The sequence below is a fragment of the Coregonus clupeaformis genome, chromosome 10, assembly GCF_020615455.1.
Source record: "Coregonus clupeaformis isolate EN_2021a chromosome 10, ASM2061545v1, whole genome shotgun sequence".
NCBI lineage: Eukaryota > Metazoa > Chordata > Actinopteri > Salmoniformes > Salmonidae > Coregonus > Coregonus clupeaformis.
In genome coordinates, this window is record NC_059201.1 from 54,568,067 (window position 1) to 54,591,779 (window position 23,713).

The 23,713-nt window shown below is 42.1% G+C and overlaps 1 protein-coding gene across 3 annotated transcripts in view; it reads left to right on the forward strand.

Moving 5' to 3' along the window:
* The first annotated feature begins 2,787 nt into the window (after positions 1 to 2,787).
* The window catches only part of LOC121575574 (E3 ubiquitin-protein ligase Itchy), a 48,029-nt gene continuing 27,103 nt past the window's right edge, over positions 2,788 to 23,713 (forward strand). Inside the window, exons 1-11 of one of the 3 annotated variants that reach the window (XM_041888752.1) lie at positions 2,788 to 2,955; positions 5,131 to 5,199; positions 5,699 to 5,840; positions 9,144 to 9,268; positions 10,070 to 10,201; positions 10,606 to 10,654; positions 13,074 to 13,273; positions 13,750 to 13,969; positions 14,562 to 14,657; positions 18,226 to 18,400; positions 19,048 to 19,117. In XM_041888752.1, the coding sequence (XP_041744686.1) occupies positions 5,175 to 5,199; positions 5,699 to 5,840; positions 9,144 to 9,268; positions 10,070 to 10,201; positions 10,606 to 10,654; positions 13,074 to 13,273; positions 13,750 to 13,969; positions 14,562 to 14,657; positions 18,226 to 18,400; positions 19,048 to 19,117 (1,234 nt within the window). In that variant the 5' untranslated portion in view covers positions 2,788 to 2,955; positions 5,131 to 5,174. The remainder of the gene's footprint in view (positions 2,956 to 5,130; positions 5,200 to 5,698; positions 5,841 to 9,143; positions 9,269 to 10,069; positions 10,202 to 10,605; positions 10,655 to 13,073; positions 13,274 to 13,749; positions 13,970 to 14,561; positions 14,658 to 18,225; positions 18,401 to 19,047; positions 19,118 to 23,713) is intronic. The other 2 variants (XM_041888754.1, XM_041888753.1) reach the window with 2 other exon arrangements.

Genomic DNA, 23,713 nt, shown 5'->3' on the forward strand with positions numbered 1-23,713 from the left:
TTCCTATTTTGCAACAAAGCCTCCTTCACTCATGCTCCCGTGTGGCGCAGTGGTCTAAGGCACTGCATCTCAGTGCTGGAGGCGTCACTACAGACTTCGATTCCAGGCTGTATCACAACTGGACGTGATTGGGAGTCCCATAGGGCAGCGCACAATTGGCCCTGCGTCGTCCAGGTTTGGCCGGTGTAGGCCGTCGTTGTAAATAAGAATTTGTTCTTCACTGACTTGCCTAGTTAAATAAAGGTTAAAATAAAAATGTTGCCAAACATGTCCTCGTAAAGCTGACTTTCCTACTGATCCTTGACTTCGGCGATGTCATTTACAAAATAGCCTTCAACACTCACAGCAAATTGGATGTAGTCTATCACAGTGCCATCTGTTTTGTCACCAATATTTTTATATTTTTATCCTATTTGTACTGTGTACTTGAGCTTGTGTCCTAAAAATAACTACACCTCAGCAATTTATAACTATTTATACCAGAAAGGTGAGATTGTAATCTTTCTGGCAGTATAAGCGTTACTATTTTTTGTTTATGGCCCTCTCATGATAAATCATTACTTGTGGGTATGTCTATGTAGGCAGAAATCAGGTTGTGTTTCTTTCTTTATTATTTTGTCTGTCTGTAAACTGTGATTGACGGAGGAAGACGCTGATGGAGAACGCTGTAGGAGGCTGCTTTTTGTGAAGGAGGAAAACAGTGTAAGGCCAGCTCTACCCAGTAAGGCGAGGGGGATCGGAAGCGTTGAGCAGCAGGCAGCATGGAAATTGTATGAAGTGGTGGCCAATGGACTATGTGGCGGACCACATTTTTTCCAATGGAAGACGCAGGCCAAGATGTCGACACAAGTCCAGAGGATAGAATAGAAGCCAGAGGGGAAAGGAGAGGGGAAATGTAGTCCTTTGAGAAGGCAAGAAGCAGATATTGGTTAGGAGAAAAGCAGTATTATAATAAGGAGACGTGTGCTTGGATGACGGAGGAGGAGTGGAGGGAAAAGGAGAGGCAGAGGAGGTCTAAGAGAGAGAGGGAGGAAGACTGTGAGTTTGAGTCGGTTAAAAATGGAGGGAAAAAGGGAGAAGGTTAGTTAAAGAAGACAGGTAGGAAATGTAAGCAAAGTGAGCTGAAGACAGGAGGAGAAATGGAAGAGAATGAGGGTGAAGTATTGGAGGTGGTAGGTGTGGTGAAGTACTCGGAGCCAGAGGCTTGCACAGAGGGTCAGGATAAAGATGAGTCTGTGACATTAGGAGTGAAGTTTGTGGAAAAAGTGGATCCTTGCCTTTTGGCTGATCCATTTGTGGTTTCAAGATGGGTGAAAAAAGCGTTGGGTATAGTGGAATCGGTGAGGATAACCAGAAGTGGTCTAGTGATAATTGTTTGTGTTTCTGCTGGTCAGAGGGAGAAGGCGCTCAGAGTTAAACAAATGGGGCAAGAAATGTGAATGGTTTCGCTCTCAAGAAAAGGGCACCATTGAAAGGAGTGATTACTGGGGTAGCAGTAAATGTAAAAGTGGATCAACTGAAGGAGAAGATTCCCGGTGTGTGTGATGCTCGTCGTTTGGTGCGGCGCAAGCAGGGTGGTGAGAGTGGGGAAACAGAAGAGTCATTGTCTGTTCTTTTGAGTTTTGAGAGTAGGGGGTATGTACCAGTACATTTACATTTTCGTCATTTAGCAGACGCTCTTATCCAGAGCGACTTACAAATTGGTGCATTCACCTTATGATAGCCAGTGGGACAACCACTTTACAAATTATTATTTATTTTATTTTTTTGGGGGGGGGGGTAGAAGGGGGGGGTAGAAGGATTACTTTATCCTATCCCAGGTATTCCTTAAAGAGGTGGGGTTTCAAGTGTCTCCGGAAGGTGGTGAGTGACTCCGCTGTCCTGGCGTCGTGAGGGAGCTTGTTCCACCATTGGGGTGCCAGAGCAGCGAACAGTTTTGACTGGGCTGAGCGGGAACTGTGCTTCCGCAAAGGTAGGGGGGCCAGCAGGCCAGAGGTGGATGAACGCAATGCCCTCGTTTGGGTGTAGGGACTGATCAGAGCCTGAAGGTACGGAGGTGCCTTTCCCCTCACAGCTCCGTAGGCAAGCACCATGGTCTTGTAGCAGATGCGAGCTTCAACTGGAAGCCAGTGGAGTGTGCGGAGGAGCGGGGTGACGTGAGAGAACTTGGGAAGGCTGAACACCAGACGGGTTGCAGCGTTCTGGATGAGTTGTAGGGGTTTAATGGCACAGTACAGGGGGATAGGCAAGCAAGTGATATATGTTTCAGTAAGATTGGAGTTTTAGCGTTTATAGCAATGGTTATTAATTGTACTGCAGGGATGGAACGCAAGTCGAAGAAAATTGAGGTTGTGGTGGCAGCTGCAGAGAGATATTTGGGTGTGTGAGACTTGACAGCAGAAGAGTTACAGGGAGTGTTAAGTGGTGATGTCTCATCATTTCAGGATGAGGGCATGAGGTAGGAGTGAGTATATTTCAATAGTGAAGAAGGGTGGGGTTAATTATTAGGAATAGTTTTGAATTTGTAAGTGCAGTGTTAGATGGTAGGGTATATTTCTGTGCTTTGTATTATTTCATTTTTTAAGGAATAGATGAGGGAGTTGTACTCCAGTCTAGCAGGTGGCGGTAATGCAACAAATTGGATGCCAACCGCCGTTAAACCTCTTTGAAGAAGAAGAAGAAGAAAAAGAAGAGGAAGAAGAAGAAGAAGAATAACGGTGATTGACTACACACTTCAGTACAGTAGGTGGCGGCATGCACCTCTAACGTTTGTTTGCGAACCGCCAAAATACCATAGACGAAGAAGTGAATGGGCTCGTGCAAACCGTGCCAAGGGTTATGAGCGGTACCTGTCAGATAGCTTTCTAGTTTTTCTGAGAAATCATTTACCGTCCACATATGCCTTGGTGGGCGTGAGGGGGACATTACAGAAACATTTGCTACCCTCGGGTACGGGTAAGACGTAATCCAATCGTTTTTATGGATGAATTGTCCGTTTTCAAAGATATCCGTAGCTAGCTATTTAGCCTAGGCTAGCTAGCTAACGTTAGCTAGCTCACCTATGTGACAGCAAAATTCAAAGCTAGCAAACCTGTGCAAAACTTTACGACACATGCTACTGATCTAATCTTGATTTGCTTAGGTAGTGTTTGTTCTACTATATGTTGTGAAACTAATAGGTAACGATAGCTACTAGCAGAGTTGTTGTTAGCGGTTGTGTGATAGGCTAGCTAGCTTGTTTGGCCTGCTTTCAACCAGACAGAGCGACCGGGTCTTGTTATTGAAATCTCCGCTTTCGCTTTTCGCTTGACATTTCCCTATTTTATCGCTCCTATACCATGTAGCAGTAGGCTATACATTGTTGTATCTATACCCTGTTGAATCAGAAATTATTCAAAGAATATCTACAGGCCAGCTAGTTAGCTAACTTACAGTAGCTACTTTAGTTAGCTAAATTAGCTAACGTTAGCAAAATACAACCATGTAGACCTAGCTAATACTAAAACGTGGATTAGTTAGTTAGCTAATTTAACTTTTTTCTGTGGAAGCCCATTGCCACAAACAACATTTGTTTAAAAGGTCGACACTATCTAAAAAAAGTCGAATTAGTATCTCGAAATTATAACTTAAGTATTTCAAAATGTTGACTTGCGTATTTCGAAATACTAAATAGACATTTCGAGATGTGTAAATCAATCTATCTTTCACATTGCAGAGATCAGCACAGCAGGGCCTCTGGCAACATCTGGCGAGCTGGCATTTGCCCCAACAAATATTGACACACAAGCCTTGAAAAGAGGGACAAAGTACTGTTGTTTAGACTGATTTGCCTCATGATTTCAACTCGTGCACAATTAATCCGTGCTTCAGTCTGATCAACTGTAGCCTACTGATAACAACCACAGCTGCAGGTAGCCTAGAGATGCCTATGCGCTCTGGTCCCCTTTGGCCAGGGGAAACGAAACAGTAACGTCATGTATTTATAGCCTAAGTTATGGATTTATAGTCTAAAAATGCCTATTTACTTGTGTTAAGAGAAATGTTAATATGATCAAATTTGGTTTATATTCAAACTTTGGGTGGCTAGGCTACCTTATTATTGTATAATGAAAAAGCGCTTTATAATTGTAATACATTATTATTGCAATATCCTATACATTTTCTCCTTGTTTTTCCTACAATTTGCAATCACTGCATTGATGATGAGCAAATAGAGGCTTTTTTAGACAGCTCCAACCTGCTTCATCATACCTAAGCTTTTATCCCAAACAAAAATAACTGTCCTACACTGATGTGTATGTCTCAGATTTCCGTGTTTGTTTACCTTCTTTACGATCCTGAATATATTTTAAATGGCGTGGACTGTTCCATTGGCATATTCTTAGACATTAATTATTAACTTGTTGGCAGATTGAAAGCTTACACTGGCCTTACATAGGTACACATGCAAAAGCATTTTCATAGCTTGTTATCGAAGAGACAGGTTTCCTAAACCTAAATTAAATCTACTTGATTGAATTGTCTTGGCTCTGCTTTGGATACAACTCTGTCGGCACTCTAGCTAGGATATTGCATACCAAATTTGGTTATGTACATAGGACTACGTTTACATAATCTAAGCAATAATGAAATCTATAATCTCAAATGTCATAGTTTTTTGACAAGGACCCACAGCCTGTAACTCAGTCACCTATGAGCCGCTAGGCCAAAAGACTATCTGAGGACACCAATCAGGGCCTAAAACTATCGGTGACTCATGATGTACCAGTTTACGTAATCTGGTAATCCAGGAGGGATTTAACTTTTCCTATCCTTCTGAGTTTAGCTGTAACCACCAATGTCACGGCTCTATGGTTGAACAGTAACATGGTAGTTGGGATTGCCTAGCCTATTAGAATGCCATGGTAGGCTATTTGGCAACTTTTTACTCTGTATAACAAAATGCTCGATGTTAGCATTTTATTGGCTTGTTTAGTTTAAGTTTGTTATAGTCCTAAGTATAGTAGTATATTTAAATGTTCCATTGACTACAGTGGGATAATCCCTTGTGTAAACGAGGACACCTGTAATATAAACAAGTGTCTTGTCTCCTAATGTTTACGTGTGATGTCACGTTTGTTTTCTCTACAGATCCTGTCATAGGCGAAGTGGGCTGCAGTGTTAATGGCTGAACCATGAAGGCCCAACTTCAAGTTACCGGTGAGGTTTGACATTTTGTTACAGCCGAAATTATAGCCCTAAGTAGCTAGTACTTTATATAGGCTAATAGTAAAGTGGTAGTATGTTTTTCTTTTTTCAGTAGGCCTATGTAATATCGTTTGAATAGAATGGAAATAGTAATCAACCGCTGACACCCGAGGAGGCAGTAGAAGACACCTTTGAATCGGACTGGCCAGTGCTTGTTCTCTATAGGCCTAGCTGATGGCACAGGCTCTGATCAAGTATTTATAGTATATAGAATAACTTTATTTTGAGGGAACTTTTATTTTCAGTGGTTCAAAAAAATATAAAAAACATAACATAGTAGGATATTAGCAGACCCCAAAACAAAGGTAGTGGTTAGGCCTAAGTGAATGTAGTTCTCACATTTCCATTCTGAGGTTTATTTCTATATCTGACTTCAGTGACTGATAAGAGCATTTATTACACTCTCGCTTACCATGCTATTTGTGTGTTTTATTTCCTTTTTGGCACGCAGTGCTGTCGGCCAAACTGAAGGAGAACAAAAAGAACTGGTTTGGCCCCAGTCCGTACGTGGAGGTGGCTGTGGACGGCCAGTCGAAGAAGACAGAGAAATGCAACAACACCCACAACCCCAAATGGAAGCAGCCACTCACAGTGTAAGTAGCTACAGCAATAACTATTTGCATTCATATTTGCATGTATATTCATTTAGCATAGGCTATATAGTGCATTTGTCAAACTCACAGGGCTATTTCCCGAACACAGATTAAGACCAGTACTGGACTAAAAAGCTTCCTCAATGGAGATTCTACATTGAAAGTGCTTCTTAGTCCAGGACTAGGCTTTCTGTGTCTGGGAAACCGGCCCACAGTGATCTTACAATTGTGTATGGGAGTAACTCACTCCTTATAATAGTGTTCTTGTTTAAGCCTGTCACCAAGAATTGCATGTTGTCTCCTAGTGTTGCATGGTATACCGAAACGTTGGTACTTTTTCGATACTATAACATGAAAAACGGTTCGGTGCTAAAAAATGTTTTTACTTTCGGTACTTCTGTCAAATGTGTCTTGCGTCGTCTACTGATTGAGAGAGGATCAAGTCTATCAGTGCAGCCGATGTCCCCTTGTAGCACAAGAGCACCATGCCTGCTCCACTTACTCATTCATTGTTTGCTCTAGCCTGCCATGAGGAACCACTGAACTCACTGGGAGTCTGGGCTGCATCACCACCTATGCTGCACAAAAGTTAACACATTTGAATAGTGCAACACAGAATGTAGAAATGTTGAAACTGCTAATTACTGTTCCCAAAATAATGTCCAGTACAGGCTAGAACACTTTAAAAACGTTAAGATTGTCTTTGTGTGTAAATGACGTCATGGGTCTTAAAGAGACAGAGCACACTTTTATAAAGGAAGAGCTTGCTTGTTGTGCTTGTTGATCAGTACAATAAAGTAAGTCCCAAATGTAGGGCTGACCCCAATTAGTCGATTGTTTGGTCGTTAGGCTGTTGGTCGACCGAGATTGTTTTAGTCGAGCAGTAACAAATATATATATATTTGCGTTCATATATATATATTGCGCATCGCCATGCGCCTCCCAAATGTAACAATGCGGAGGGCTCTGTACAGCTCTGCATTGACATGATTGGTTGATGGTAGGTGGGGTCGGTACACCTTGTAGAAAACACAAACTCACTTCCTTGACAACAGCTCTGCACTGCTCTGCGAAGCGCAAGAAGTATGAATGCCCTGACTTCTGCTGAGGCCATGTCACCGTAAATGCTGCATGGCCAATGCAGACGTCGGATTCACCATGCGCCCAGATGCACAATGCACTTCTCTCCAGAATGCGCTCTCTCCCACCAATTTGTGCATATTCATTGTTTCATAACTTCATTGTGTGAATTGTTTGTGTTTGATTGTTAGTGTATATCATTTCCCCAGTACATATATCACCAGTAGTACATTTACCGTTAATTCCCAATCTATAATGTTTGTTACTTTGGTTACGTAATTTCTGTTAATGCATTAAATATTATTATTCCTGTTGTCATTGTCGGAGTGGACACGTTGTTTACAGAGCGCACAACCGATGCTACACTTGTGAGAAACAAGTTTAGGTTTATTTCATTCCATTTACAAGTTTTGTCAATTTAGTCAATGTCTTTTTGTTTGGAGCGCTCCTGTCAATGTTGAGGAAGGACGCGCACGCATAGAAGTAGGCCTATAGGCTACCTGGCCTGCGCGCAAATGTATGCATATAAATGTGCCCATTTGGGGATCCGATAGTATTTCTGATTGGCTTAACGCACCAGCGGTAATGACCTGTGGAGCTTCTCAAATCAATGTTTTCTTCACCTCAAAACAGCAAGCAAATGAAGTCTGTTTTTACATCCATTGAGAATTACAATAGTTCCTCAATGTATTTGAAAAATCTTTCCAGACCACACAGCGTGAAAGGGAACAATGTAATGCTCTGATCCAGTGGAAACGTCATAAAATAGGTCTGCCTGATTACTTCTTATCAGTGCTTGACTTGGACTGAAATAGGTTCCGGTACTCATTTTGGGTGCTGGTACTGTTTAGGTGCAGGAGCTCCACAATACTTTTGAGCTAATATTCTATAAGAGGAACAGGAACTCAAGCAGTAGAGAATATGAGGTGCCGGTACTCCTGCCCAAGTCAAGCACTGCTTCTTATCCCTTGCGCAAATAGCCTACAGCTGTGTCTGTACCGAGCTAACTGGCACAGGAAACTCTGAGGGCCCAGAATATTTTATACAATGTTGTAAGTTCGTTAGTGCAAGCTTCGGGCCGGACCCAAATTAATAGTTTATACAATGTTTCAAGTTCGTTGTAGACAGGCCATGTGTAGCCAATGTGATTTATGGATATTTATTTTTATCAGGATATTTTCTACCTGCAGGCTGCAATGTTTTTATTTGTTGGGTTTATGTAGGCTATTTTTACATAGATGGCAATATAAGTTACTTTTTAGGTTTGTATCATTTTTCATTTAGATTTGGATATAATTTTGATTAACCACATGACAATGATTTTGAGATATGAAGACATTATTAGAAATGACTGTTTCACGAAAATGTGCATATGAAAACCATAACTTGCATGCAGAGCGGTAGAAATGGTAAGATAAATTGGCATTCCACATGAGAAAAGTTGCCTATTACCAGCAACTTCAGGAGAGTAATGGCAGAATCTGCAAAAGCCAGCAGGAGCGTGAGGAGAATAGTTAGCCCAGGTTACGTTTTTTGTCTTCTGGTTATCTAGATCTCTGGTGTCCTCTTGAGGCATTTGTCTTATTTCATCAAACCGTAAGCTTAAAGCTTCAGACAAGCTCAATGCGTATAGTTGATTTTTTAAAAACACATAGGGTATGTCTATATATGGAAAACGAACAGACGACTTTCGGTCGACCCAAGATTTTTTGGTGGTCGTGGACAGCCCTACCCAAATGGAAGGTAAACATTGTTATTTTATCTGTAGCCTCGTGATATCAGCCAAAACAAGCTCAATAACTCGATGCATGCGCATACATATTGAATATGCATTCACCTGTATTGTGAATAGGCTACATCTTGATTTACCCAGTTTATCAATAGAGATTTACTATTAAAATAAATTACTACCAATATGTTGTTTTGTAGTTAGATTGGTTAAAAAAAGTCACATTGATTGTATGTGCATACGTAAGAAAATCTAAAATGTCAAATGTAAAGATATTAAACTAAAAATATCTGTCTGGATCAATTGCCGTTCTTTGGCTAATAGGCCTTATTTTGTTGCTGTGGTATCGAGTATCGTGATACTAAACCTGGTATCGGTTTCGAAGTAAAAATTCTGGTGTCGTGACAACACTATTGTCTCCTCCTTGTGTACTGTTGTATAGCTTACGTGCAGTATTTCAACCGTAACTAAATATGCTTTTTCCCTCTACACAGAATTCTCACACCTTTCAGTAAGCTCATTTTCCGGGTATGGAGTCATCAGACGCTGAAGGCCGACATCTTATTGGGAATGGCCACATTGGAAATTAGTGAAACCCTAAAGTCCAATGATATGAAACGTGAGTTCATTCTCTTCTCCCTATAAGGCACAGAGCAGATAGTATGAAATGTGATTATCTGAAATCTCTGACTATTTGATACCGGAAAAGCGTAATGCATTGGGACATAAGATATACAAGAGCTTTGCAATAAGTGATCGTCATATTTACATATAGGCCTTTATATACTAACAAATACTTTTTGTCTTGTCAAGGCCTGCACATAGGCCTAAATCTGTCTGACTCTGCAAACACGCTATGGAATAATATTTGTATGTGTGTGCTGTGGTCTGGTAGGGGGAAATGAGATGTTCCTCTCTAATCCACTATTTGATACATGTATGTTATTCTTTGTGAAGCAGCCCTCACCACAGCTTATATTAGCCCACTTTTGACTTTCACTCAAGCAGGCGAATGGGCTTGCTCTGCCAATACAGTGAGTCCTTTCAGTGATGGTCGACATGTGACCCTCAAACACCAATTCATAAACTCTTGCACTACAGTCAGAGGTCAAAGGAACCAGACGCACCTCCTATGTAGGCTAATGAATAAAAATTATAATAATATGGTCAATACATGCATATGATACTTGTTATCCCAGCCATAGCTTTTTCAGGAACACAAGTCATATTTCTCACATGAGATGGGACTACATCTAGGCTAGAATTCAAGCTAATCCACCACATCCATGTTTTTTAGTTTGTTTACAAACTAGCATGTGTGTGCGCACGCATGCTTACATGCCTGTGTGTGTGCATGTCTTTGTGTATGTGCGGTGTGCGTGCATGCCAAATCTCTCAACTCTCCTCTCCTGTGTGTCAGTGTCTGAGGTGGTGCAGACCCTGCAGCTGTGTTCAGACCGAGACCACACAGACGTGGTGGGGGACCTGTCAGTCTGTCTGGACGGCATGCAGGTGGACCCAGAGACATTCACCTCTGCAGAGAGGGACCATGGTGAGGGTCATGTGATTTAAAAGGGATAGTTTACCCAAATTACAAAATGACATTGATTTATTACGCATAAATGCTAGTTACATTTTACATTTTTGTCATTTAGCAGACGCTCTTATCCAGAGCGACTTACAGTTAGTGAGTGCATACATTTTTCATACTGGCCCCCGTGGGAATATTATAGGTATCATTGACTTGCATTTGTGCCACAAAAAAGTTTGCATTTGAAACAGTGGCCAGATCAAAGCATGGATTGCTGTCATACTTTGTCCATAGACAGCTTACAGGGTCATTTTGTGATTTGGGTGAACTATCCCTTTAATATTTTTCCCTGGATTGAATGTGATCTATTTCTCCCCTCAGAATTGTATTCTTCTTTGTTTTGATGTTTAAAAACATTTCAACAGTTGCTGTTCCAAACGGGGAGGTGAGACAGAACGGAGATAGTGGCAACAGGTATCGTGTTTTTATACTACTATAGTATTTTCTCATAATTGTTTTATGTCTTCTGTAAGTGCTTCAAGTGAACAAACCTACTTTTGTAAATGTTTGGGAAAATGTACTTATTAAGGTATTGAGTCAGCAAGAATGCTGTTCATTGACTATAACTCAGCATTCAACACCATAGTACCCTCCAAGCTCATCATTAAGCTCGGGGCCCCGGGTCTGAACCCCGCCCTGTGCAACTGGGTGATGGACTTCCTGACGGGCCACCCCCAGGTGGTGAAGGTAGGAAACAACACCTCCACTTCGCTGATTCTCAACACGGGGGCCCCACAAGGGTGCGTTCTCAGCCCCCTCAAGTACTCCCTGTTCACCCATGACTGCGTGGCCACGCACGCCTCCAACTCAATGACGAGACAGCCTACAGGGAGGAGGTGAGGGCCCTGGGAGTGTGGTGCCAGGAAAATAACCTCTCACTCAATGTCAACAAAACAAAGGAGCTGATCGTGGACTTCAGGAAACAGCAGAGGGAGATTTCCCTATCCACATCGACGGGACCGCAGTGGAGAAGGTAGAAAGCTTCAAGTTCCTCGGCGTACGCATCACTGATGATCTGAAATGGTCCACCCACACAGACAGTGTGGTGAAGAAGGCGCAATAACGCCTCTTTAACCTCAGGAGGCTGAAGAAGTTTGGCTTGGCACCTAAAACCGTCACAAACTTTTACAGATGCACAACTGAGAGCATCCTGTCGGACTGTATCACCGCCTGGTACGACAACTGCACCGCCCGCAACCGCAGGCTCTCCAGAGGGTGGTGCGGTCTGCCCAACGCATCACCGGGGGCAAACTACTTGCCCTCCAGGACACCTACAGCACCCGATGTCATAGGAAGGCCAAAAAGATCAAGGACATCAACCACCCGAGCCACTGCCTGTTCACCCCACTATCATCCAGAAGGCGAGGTCAGTACAGGTGCATCAAAGCTGGGACCGAGAGACTGAAAAACTGCTTCTATCTCAAGGCCATCAGACTGTTAAATAGCCATCACTAGGCGGCTTCCACCTGGTTACGTAACCCTGCACCTTAGAGACTGCTGCCCTATATACATAGACATGAAATCACTGGCCACTTTAATAATGGAACACTAGTCACTTTAATAATGTTTACACATTTTTGCTTTACTCATCTCATATACTGTATTCTATTCTACTGTATTTTAATCTATGCCACTCCGACATTGCTCGTCCTAATATTTATTTATATATTTCTTAATTCCATTATTTTACTATTAGATTTGTGTGTATTGTTTTGAATTGTTAGATATTACTGCACTGGGCCTCCCGAGTGGCGCAGTGGTCTAAGGCACTGCATCGCAGTGCTAGCTGTGCAACTAGAGATCCTGGTTCAGGCTCTGTCGCAGCCGGCCGCGACCGGGAGACCCATGGGGCGGCTCACAATTGGCCCAGCGTCGTCCAGGTTAGGGGAGGGTTTGGCCGGCAGGGATGTTCTTGTCCCATCGCGCACTAGCGACTCCTGTGGCGGGTCGGGCGCAGTACACGCTGACACGGTCGCCAGGTGTACGGTGTTTCCTCCGACACATTGGTGCGGCTAGCTTCCGGGTTAAGCGGGCATTGTGTCAAGATGCAGTGCTGCTCGTTTGGGTTGTGTTTCGGAGGACGCACGGCTCTCGACATTCGCCTCTCCCGAGTCCGTACGGGAGTTGCAGCGATGGGACAAGACTGTTACTACCAATTGGATATCACGAAATTGGGGAGAAAAAGGGGTAAAAAACAAACAAACAAACACAGATATTACTGCACTGTTAGAGCTAGAAACACAAGCTTTTCGCTACACCCGCAATAACATCTGCTAAACATGTGGATGTGACCAATAAAGTTTGATTTGATTTGAAAATACTTTTGTATATTACTCAGTCACAGTAGTATATCTTCCCATTGTGAATACTAGAGATGGGCACCGATATGGAAAATCTATATCAATATCAGTTGCATTTTTTCAATACGTTATCGATATACTCTGGGAAGTCCGGATAACTGCTTGCTGATTTGCAATGATCTTAACAAAGGACATATCTTAACAATTCTTGATCCTAATTAATTGACATTCTTGGTAAGGGAGAGGGGAGGACATTTTATTTTACATGACGTTAACTCTTGACAGTATGTAAATATTTATATTGTTTTGTAGTGTCATAATTGCTGATATCAGTGATGGGATCCTCCGGTATGTGTGTATTGTAAAATAAAAGTAGTAAATAAAAAGGTTGATCACAAAAATAATTGGCACAAAGGGAAACAAAAAGCAAAAGGCACTACATTACAGTGAAAACGTCGAAGAAAAAGTATTTGTTGAAAGAGGATCAGCATCCATTGGCATTGTTACTTTTGTTTCCATCTTTTGACTTTTAGTGATATCATACCACCCAGATCCAGCAGGGACACGTCCCCCTCCAGTGACTCCACAGAGGACTGGGTCATCGTCCCCAACAGCCACACGGTCAGCAGCACGGGGTCTCCCGCCCCATCCCCAGGGGGCTCCAAGTCCACACGGCCGCCCAGACCTGCACGGCCTCCCCCACCCACCCCACGCAGACCAGCCGCTTCCCCAGGTGGGCACCAAGCAAAAAGAATACCGTAGAAATACTATCGAAATACCATAGTATTACCCTTGATATAAAAATACGGTCGAAATATCATGGAAATATCGTAGTAATACAATAGAAATACCACAGCAATACCGTAGTAATACCATAGCCAAACTATAGAAATACTATACTATAGAAAAAGTAAAACCATAGTAATACAAGAGATAACCATAGAATTCTCTGACAGAACTATTGAAAGATATTCCTTTCATGTGTTGACATGCTAATGCCATGTCCATTTATTGCCTTCTCTCATGTAATGAAACTGTCATGTTTTAATGCCATTCACTATTCATGCCATATTGTGAAATTGAAAGAATAAAGTGCTGGCCAGATATGGTATTCAACACAGATATGCATTCTAGTAACCTTAGCCTTATTTACTAGATTCTCATTACCGTCTCCTAGCGACCACAGCTAACCTTCTCTCCTCCGTCCAGCCTCCTCCAGCAGCTCCACCCACAGCGAGGTGAGTGAGCCCCCTGCTGCAGACGGCTCGTCCCTGGCTTCGGCCAGCGGGACCTCCTCAGACCCCCCTCAGGAGAACGGAGCTGCACCCCCACAGGCAGCCAGCGGCCCCCCGCCCATCGGGGCACCAGCCGGTGCACCCCCAGCCGGTGGGCCCCCCCGAGTCATCCCTAACGGTCCACTGCCTCCAGGGTAAGGGGACTCTCATAGATTCCTAACCAGATGTTTATCATTAGCAAGTACAAAAAGAGTGTCAGGAGTTGACTGTATGCCCTATATAGCCTACTGTATGTTTTGTGCAATATATCCCCACGCTGTGTGTCTGCATTGTGTAAAAGTGAGCGTTAAGGTTGACTTTAGTAGTACACCACTTTGTAGAGTTGACTCAATGTTTAACTCCACATTGGTTATGAATAGCGGTTGACACTTCAATTTTATATTTCAAACAACCTCTCAACTGCCAGTAGATGGGACTTGAGAAATGGCTAACTCATGTGACAGTCAGTCAAAAAGATAATGGATTACTCTAGTCAGCGTTTAGTCTGTTACATAAGTGCCAGTATCCCTATTGTATAATGTATAACGTGGGTAGTTGCATGTAATAAGTATAAATAGTAAAATGTACATCAGTTACTAGTAGTAATATTTTTTGAAATGTGAATGCACATTTTTACTATGCTTTTTATGAGGAACTTAACATTCCTTTAGGTATTAAGACTACATTTGCGAAAGCCTGTTGCCTGTCAACTCTAGTTTCTGACTGTTCTATATGTTTTGTATGAAGCTGGGAGCAGAGGGTGGACCAGAATGGCCGCATGTATTTCGTGGATCACATTGAGAAGAGGACGACATGGGACCGACCAGAGTCTCTCCCCTCTGGGTAACTAACGCTTAAGAAACAAATACTTTATTCATCAAATCCTTAGTTCATATACTGTATGTTTGGCTTTCATACGGCAGTAGTGTATATCTCCCGAGTGGCGCAGTGGTCTAAGGCACTGCATCGCAGTGCTAGCTGTGCCACTAGAGATCCTGGTTCGAATCCAGGCTCTGTCGTAGCTGGCCGTGACCGGGAGACCCATGGGGCGGCGCACAATTGGCCCAGCGTCGTCCAGGGTAGGGGAGGGAATGGCCAGCAGGGATGTAGATCAGTTGGTAGAGCATGGCGTTTGCAACGCCAGGGTTGTGGGTTCGATTCCCACGGGGGGCAAGTATGAAAAAAAAAATGATGATTTTTTTTTAAAGAATGTATGCACTCACTAACTGTAAGTCGCTCTGGATAAGAGCGTCTGCTAAATGACTAAAATGTAAATGTAAATAACTAAGCCTACTCTTTGAAAAGTAACCAATGTATTTTTGGATTACAGTAACTGTGTATATTACGCTGTATTAAAGAAAGTGTTAAAGTACAATGTAAAATAATTTGGGTTAAATGAGTTTCAATAGAGCATCTGCACAAAGATGGCCACTAGGAATGTTGCGTGGTACCACTTCTAGCTCAGTTGTAATGGTAAATTCCTCCTTAGAGGAATATCAGCCCTGTTGTAATACTTTAGAAATGCCTCCGCTACTTGTTTCTTTGAGTTAAGTGTAGCTATACAGTGCCTTCGGAAAATATTCAGACCCTTTGACTTTTTCCACATTTTGTTAGGTTACAGCCTTATTCTAAAATTGATTAAATAGTTTTCCCCCCCTCATCAATCTACACACAATACCCCTTAATGACAAAGCAAAAACAGATTTTTAGAAATGTTTGCTAATTTATTAAAAATAAATAACTGAAATTACATTTACATAAGTACTCACACCCTTTACTCAGTACTTTGTTGAAGCACCTTTGGTAGCAATTACAGTCTAGAGTCTTCTTGGGTATGACGCTACAAGCTTGGCACACCTGTATTTGGGGAGTTTCTCCCATTCTTCTCTGCAGATCCTCTCAAGCTCTATCAGGTTGGATGGGGAGTGTCGCTGCACAGCTATTTTCAGGTCTCTCCAGAGGTGTTTCGATTGGGTTCAAGTCCAGGCTTTGGCTTGGCCACTCAAGGACATTCAGAGACCCGAAGCCCGAAGCCACTCCTGCATTGTCTTTGCTGTGTGCTTAGGGTCGTTGTCCTGTTGGAATGTGAACCTTCGCCCCAGTCTGAGGTCCTGAGCACTCTGAAACAGGTTTTCATCAAGGATCTCTGTACTTTGCTCCGTTCATCTTTGCCTCGATCCTGACTAGTCTCCCAGTCCCTGCCGCTGAAAAACATCCCCACAGCTGCTTCACCGTAGGTGCCAGGTTTCCTCCAGATATGACACTTGGCATTCAGGCCAAAGAGTTCAATCTTGGTTTTATCAGACCAGAGAATCTTGTTTCTCATGGTCTGAGAGTCTTTAGGTGACTTTTCGCATACTCCAAGTGGGCTGTCATGTGCCTTTTACTGAGGAGTGGCTTCGGTCTGGCCACTCTACCATAAAGGCCTGATTGGTGGAGTGCTGCAGAGATGGTTGTCCTTCTGGAAGGTTCTCCCATCTCCACAGAGGAACTCTAGAGCTCTGTCAGAGTGACCATTGGGTTGTTGGTCACCTCCCTGACCAAGGCCCTTCTTCCCCGATTGTTCAGTTTGGCCGGGCGGCCAGCTCTAAGAAGAGTCTTGGTGGTTCCAAACTTCTTCCATTTAAGAATGATGGAGGGCACTGTGTTCTTAGGGACCTTCAATGCTGTAGAAATGTTTTGGTGCCCTTCCCCAGATCTGTTCCTCGACACAATCCTGTCTCAGAGCTCTACGGACAATTACTTCGACCTAATGGCTTGATTCTTGCTCTTTTTTTATTTAGTTTTATTTAACCTTTGTTTAACTAGGCAAGTCAGTTAAGAACAATTTCTGATTTACAATGACGGCCTAACAGGCACTGTCAACTGTGGGACCTTATATAGACAGGTGTGTGCCTTTCCAAATCATGTCAAATCAATTGAATTTACCACAGGTGGACTCCAATCAAGTTGTAGAAACATCTCAAGGATGATCAAATGTAAACAGGATGCACCTGAGCTCAATTTCGAGTCTCATAGCAAAGGGTCTGAGTACTTATGTAAATAAGGTATTTCTGTTTTTTATTTTTAATACATGTGCAAACATTTCTAAAAACCTGTTTTCACTTTGTCATTATGGGGTATTGTGTGTAGATTGCTGAGGATATAATTTTTTAAAATCCATTTTAGAACAAAGCTGTAACAAAATGTGGAAAAAGGGGTCTGAATACTTTCTGAAGGCTCTTGGAAGGTGAAACTTAGCCTTAGAACCACCTCCTTGCTGTCCCCAGTCCGCCTGGCCTTGCTGCTATTCCAGTTTCAACTGTTCTGCCTGCGGTTATGGAACCCCTACCTGTCCCAGACCTGCTGTTTTCAACTCTTAATGATCGGCTATGAAAAGCCAACTGAGATTTATTCCTGATTATTATTTGACCATGCTTGTCACTTATGAACATTTTTGAACATCTTGGCATGGTTCTGTTATAATCTCCACCCGGCACAGCCAGAAGAGGACTGGCCACCCCTCATAGCCTGGTTCCTCTCTAGGTTTCTTCCTAGGTTTTGGCCTTTCTAGGGAGTTTTTCCTAGCCACCGTGCTTCTACACCTGCATTACTAGCTGTTTGGGGTTTTAGGCTGGGTTTCTGTAAAGCACTTCGAGATATTAGCTGATGTAAGAAGGGCTATATAAAATAAAATTGATTGATTGATTGATTGTACGCTGAGTGTACAATACATTATGAACACCTGCTCTTTCCATGACAAACTGGCCAGGTGAATCCAGGTGAAATCTATGATCCATTATTGATGTCACTTGTTAAATCCACATCAATCAGTGTAGATGAAGGGGAGAAGATAGTTTTAAAGAAGGATTTTTAAGCCTTGAGATAATTGTGACATGCATCAGATGGTGAATAGGCAAGACAAAATATTAAAGTGCCTTTGAACGGGGTATGATAGTAGGTGCCAGGCGCACTGGTTTGTGTCAAGAACTGCAACGCTCCTGGGTTTTCACGCTCAACAGTTTCCCGTGTATCAAGAATGGTCTACCACTCAAAAGACATCCAGCCAACTTGACACAAATGTGGGAAGCATTGGAGTCAACATGGGCCAGCATCCCTCTGGAATGCTTTCGACACCTTGTAAAGTCCATTCACCAACGAATTTAAGCTGTTCTGATGGCAAAAGGGGGGGTGCAACTCAATATTAGGAAGGTGTTCTTAATGTTTTGTACACTCATTGTATAAGTGAATGGATAGATGTAAGCAAGGTTACCACCCTATTACTTACACCAATCCAACCATTTCAGATCTGTGATTACTTCAAGAAAGGTAGACAGGAAATGGATCCTTATTTCTGAAGTATTCAAACAGGGCCTTCATCATTTTGCCGTCATACATAATTCACTCTCCTCTCCCCTCATATCCCGTGTAGGTGGGAGCGGCGTGTGGACCCCATGGGCAGGGTGTACTTCGTGGACCACATCACCCGGACCACCACGTGGCAGCGCCCCACGCAGGAGTCAGTGCGCAACTACGAGGAGTGGCAGCACCAGCGCAGCCAGCTGCAGGGGGCCATGCAGCAGTTCAACCAGAGGTTCATATTTGGGGTAAGACATGAGCTACGTCCCAATTCTCTCTCCTTCCTCCCAAAGTGTGCACTTGTTCACTTCCCTGCATAGGCCCAATCCCAAATTGTGAAGATCTGAGATTATTTGGAAGGTGAAACTTAGCCTTAGAACCACCTACCTTATCAAAGGGCCAAATTGAAACTATTACCAAATTGCTTACACCTGTCAAATCATCTCAGATCTCCACAAGTGTATAGGGTCTAGGGTCTAGGGGTGGATTTGGGATTGGGCCACTGATCTAAAAAGTAATGACTGGTATAGGAAATATGGTGGAAACTCACATTTAGTCCATGGCTCCACCAATCCAATGCTTTTAGGCTTGTGGGAAGTAGTGATCGAGTGCACACTTCATGAGAAAGGAGATAATATGGGACATACCCTCAGGCTCTGTAGGAATACTTAAAATAACATACATCTGCCCTTCAAGGAATCACAGTTGTGAACCGGTTGGATTGGTGGAAGTAATAGGGTGGGACCATGTAGTCACCTATCAAATTACTGATTCATCTATGATTAGCAACCTTATTAAGGCAATGTAAAGCCCACTGTATACCAATGTAAAGAATCATTTTTCAGCACATGTACTGTAAACTCTGCTAATTTCCCTCCTTGTTTCTCCATTGTAGCTCCAGGATCAGCAAATAGCTGCAGCAAACAAAGAGTTTGACCCACTTGGGCCGCTGCCACATGGCTGGGGTAAGTAGCACATTCCACGACAATGCGTTTCAACTGTAACTTATGTCACTATGCTTGGAATGTGGAGACGTCACACACTTCAAAATGTAAACATTGGTAGAAATGCCGTGCCAGTTTTGGAGGCAGCGTCATGTTTGCTAGCACAGGGCAGTGTTATAGCTAACTAACTATAAATTGTTTTTGCCCCACAGTTAGCTAGGTTAGTTAGCTAACCAGCTACAATTACTTCCAGTTAGTTAGCAACTGCTCACACTCTTTCGCTTTACCCCAACACTGGTGTGTCAAAATTGAGCTGTCTCCAGTTGGGTTTATTTTGACAGATATAGGATTCAATCCACTTTCTAAGCATACCACTGTAATTGAAATCTATATGTGGTACGATGAGGGATTCTAAAGCTTACTCTATGCTTTCCAGTCGACACAGTTTGCAGAAATGTTGTGAAGTTTTTGTTAGTTTTGGTGTTCGGCAGGGTTGTTTTCAGCTGTTCGAGCGCACACTTTTTTTTCTTGAGGCAAGCCGTTATTCGGTAGCCGAAGTCTACGCCCCTTTGTCTGTGAGTGGTCAACAGTAGGGATTCTTCAATTTAGTGTTTATTGTCGTTCAACGAGAGGAGACTACTTTTCATGCACATTTTTTCACTTGAGAAATACTGCACCAAACATCTTAGTTAAATCTAAAATTGTGCGACTCAGACCTCGGCAAAAATTTCAATTAATGGTAGATTTCTTAATCTTGGATTGTTTCTGGCTATTTTTAGGAAGTGTTACTGGGTATGTTATTGATACAGTGTCTCAAGTGGGACAAAGAACTTAAATATTGCAGCTTTTTTCTTGTTTTTTGACCCAAGGTCTTTAGCAAGTATGCGAGGCAGATGTTCTCTTCACCTAACAGAGTTCTGCTAGGAGAAAACCAAACCTAGTTTGTAGATGCCTTGAGGACTCTATTTTGACAAACCAAATGCAAACACAAATCTTAGTGCACTCGCTGTTGCGTTGTGGGTGTGTCAGAAATATTTGTTATATTTTGACAGCGGGAATTATGTGCGTACACCTGCTGTTAGTGTAAACAGGCAGGCTTTCTATGAATTAAACCGTTGTAGGTCTGACGAGGGCTTGACCACTCACTGGTCAATGAAAGCCTGCACCAAAGCTTTTTTAGAATATCTTTATTTATACATGTTTTGGTTTTCCTTGTTTCAGGTCAACATCATAAACTAATTGTACATATATTTGATTTCCAAAACGAAAGGGAACATAAAACATAGCACAACAAAACAATGACAGTAAACAAAAACAATACGAATTGTACGTTCACTTGGAGTTCTCTGCACTCTTACAATGTTTCATTACCTCTAAATATTTTTTTCCATACATGCCTTCCTTAATTTGACTGTCGCAAAGTGTGTGGCTGTAGTGTATATAAAAATACAAAATACCCCTAACGGAATATAGAGGCCTTGCCTTACAGCTATACAACAAAAATTATTCCATACAAGAAAGCGGAGTCAAAAGGGCCAGGGTCCAGTTGTATCAACGAAAGATCCATAGATTCATAGTATTTGTATATTGACACTTCTCTGGGTATCTGCAAGATTGGGGGGAAGAGATGGCATAAAGGGGTCCAATATTGTAAAGAAATCTCCTTCCTTGTTCCTAAACATTTTCTCCAGTGGCAGCACTTTAAAGATCTCACAATACCACAGATTTATTTTTGGTGGTTGGTAGTTCATACAGTTAAGGAGAAGGTATTTGCGGGCAACAGAGTAATTATTTAAGAAGATTGTGCTGTGCTATGGTGAGTGAGGGCCTATTTCCCACGACACTTATGGGTCCATTCCAAGAAAAATGTAATTTCCAAAACAGATGGCCATTCCTTTTTCCTTCTTACAATTATAACAGGTATCAGAGAATTCTGCATTCATTTATTACATACAGTTGAAGTCGGAAGTTTACATACAACTTAGCCAAATACATTTAAATTCTGTTTTTCACAATTCCAATTTAATCCTAGTAAAAATTCCCTGTCTTAGGTCAGTTAGGATCACCACTTTATTTTAAGAATGTGAAATGTCAGAATAATAGTAGAAAGAATGATTTATTTCAGCTTCTATTTCATCACATTCCCATTGGGTCAGAAGTTTACATACACTCAATTAGTATTTGGTAGCATTGCCTTTAAATTGTTTAACTTGGGTCAAACGTTTCGGGAAGCCTTCCACAAGCTTCCCACATTAAGTTGGGTGAATTATGGCCCATTCCTCCTGACAGAGCTGGTGTAACTGAGTCAGGTTTGTAGGCCTCCTTGCTCGCACACGCTTTTTCAGTTCTGCCCACAGATTTTCTATAGGATTGAGGTCAGGGCTTTGTGATGGCCACTCCAATACCTTGACTTTGTTGTCCTTAAGCCATTTTTCCACAACTTTGGAAGTATGCTTGGGGTCCATTGTCCATTTGGAAGACCCATTTGCGACCAAGCTTTAACTTCCTGACTGATGTCTTGAGATGTTGCTTCAATATATCCACATAATTTTCCTTCCTCATGATGCCATCTATTTTGTGAAGTGCACCAGTCCCTCCTGCAGCAAAGCACCCCCACAGCATGATGCTGCCACCCCCGTGCTTCACGGTTGGGATGGTGTTCTTCGGCTTGCAAGCATTCCCCTTTTTCCTCCAAACATAACGATGGTCATTATGGCCAAACAGTTCTATTTTTGTTTCATCAGACCAGAGGACATTTCTCCAAAAAGTACGATCTTTGTCCCGATGTGCAGTTGCAAACCGTAGTCTGTCTTTTTTATGGCGGTTTTGGAGCAGTGGCTTCTTCCTTGCTGAGCGGCCTTTCAGGTTATGTCGATATAGGACTTGTTTTACTGTGGATATAGATACTTTTGTACCTGTTTCCTCCAGCATCTTCACAAGGTCCTTTGCTGTTGTTCTGGGATTGACTCAAATGATGTCAATTAGCCTATCAGAAGCTTCTAAAGCTATGACATAATTTTCTGGAAATTTCAAAGCTGTTTAAGGCACAGTCAACTTAGTGTATGTAAACTTCTGACCCACTGGAATTGTGATACAGTGAATTATAAGTGAAATAAACTGTAAACAATTGTTGGAAAAATCACTTGTGTCATGCACAAAGTAGATATCTGAACCGACTTGCCAAAACTATAGTTTGTTAACAAGAAATTTGTGGAGTGGTTGAAAAACCGAGTTTTAATGACTCCAACCTAAGTGTATGTAAACTTCCGACTTCAACTGTATGAGAGTCCTATGAACCTTATGCATAATCTTATATTGCATCTCACAGATGAACAGTTGTCTTGCCTCGAGCACAGCCTTTATCCAGTTTTGAATTTGTGTGCCTCTTTCCATCTCTGTTTCCCATACCCTAATTAGAGCACTTGAGTTACTTTCTACAGTAGTGTATAGCAGCATAAAATGAAGAAATAAAGTGCTTAGTTCTTTCAGCTTTGAACAGGAGCTTGTCAACTGGGGTTATGTGGGGGGAACACCATCTTGGATTCAATAAGATACGCATAGAATTGTCTGTGTGATACATCATATTTTTGTTGGATTTGCTGAAATGATAGCAATGTCACCATCAAACATCTCTATTGACCTTATACCTTTCTGGTACCAGAGGTGGAAAATGCTGTCAGAAACGACAGCGGGAAAGACCTTGTTATTAATAAGGGGAGTCAGAACTGCTAACTAGCAGTCATTGCACTAACGCTAGTTAGCATTAGCTCACGAAACTACCTCTATGTTCCTTCATACTGGACACAGAGACGTGAAAATGGCCTCATTGCCAAAATCCCGAAGTATCCCTTTAAAGGTACTGTTAAGATTCAGGTTATGTTTCTGTGCTGAGTTTCAGTTACCAGTCATGAAACTGATTTAATGCTTACGGAAATGTGACGCAAGAGTCATTACTGATCCATTTTAGAGCAAGGTTAATCTCTGAGCCATTCTGCAATTATGTGAGGATGACATGCCCAGTTATAAAATACCAAATTAGGTATTGCCAGGCCTCCTAAATTATACGGTAGCTGCAGTTTACTCATTCTCAGCCTTGGTATTTTTCTGTGCCATTTAAAGTCTGCGATATTTATTGAGTTTATTCAAAGTATTTGTTGGTGTATATATAATGGGACCATCTGTAGAGGATACAAAAGTCTTGGGAAAACATTCATTTTCATCAGATTAATTCTACCCAACCATGATAATGGCAAGTCCGTCAACCTGTCTAGGTCTTCCTTAGCTGCTCTAAGTACAGGTGGTAAGTTGCTGTTGGACAGATTTTGAAGTTTATTTGTGATTTTTACACCAAGATAAACAAAACAAGTTTTTGTCTAATTGAACTGAAATTGTTCAAATTGTCACCCAAGCTCCCTAGGGGCATAGCTTCTGATTTATTACAATTCATTTTGTAACCAGAAAAGGCGCTAAACCTCTTTTTAAGTTAATAAGAATGGGAATAGACATTTATGGGTTAGAAATGAATAACAAAATATCATCTGCATATAGAGAGAGATATGTGGATTTGTCTTCCAATCTTGACACCTGTACGACCTTCCTGGGTATGTATAATACCAA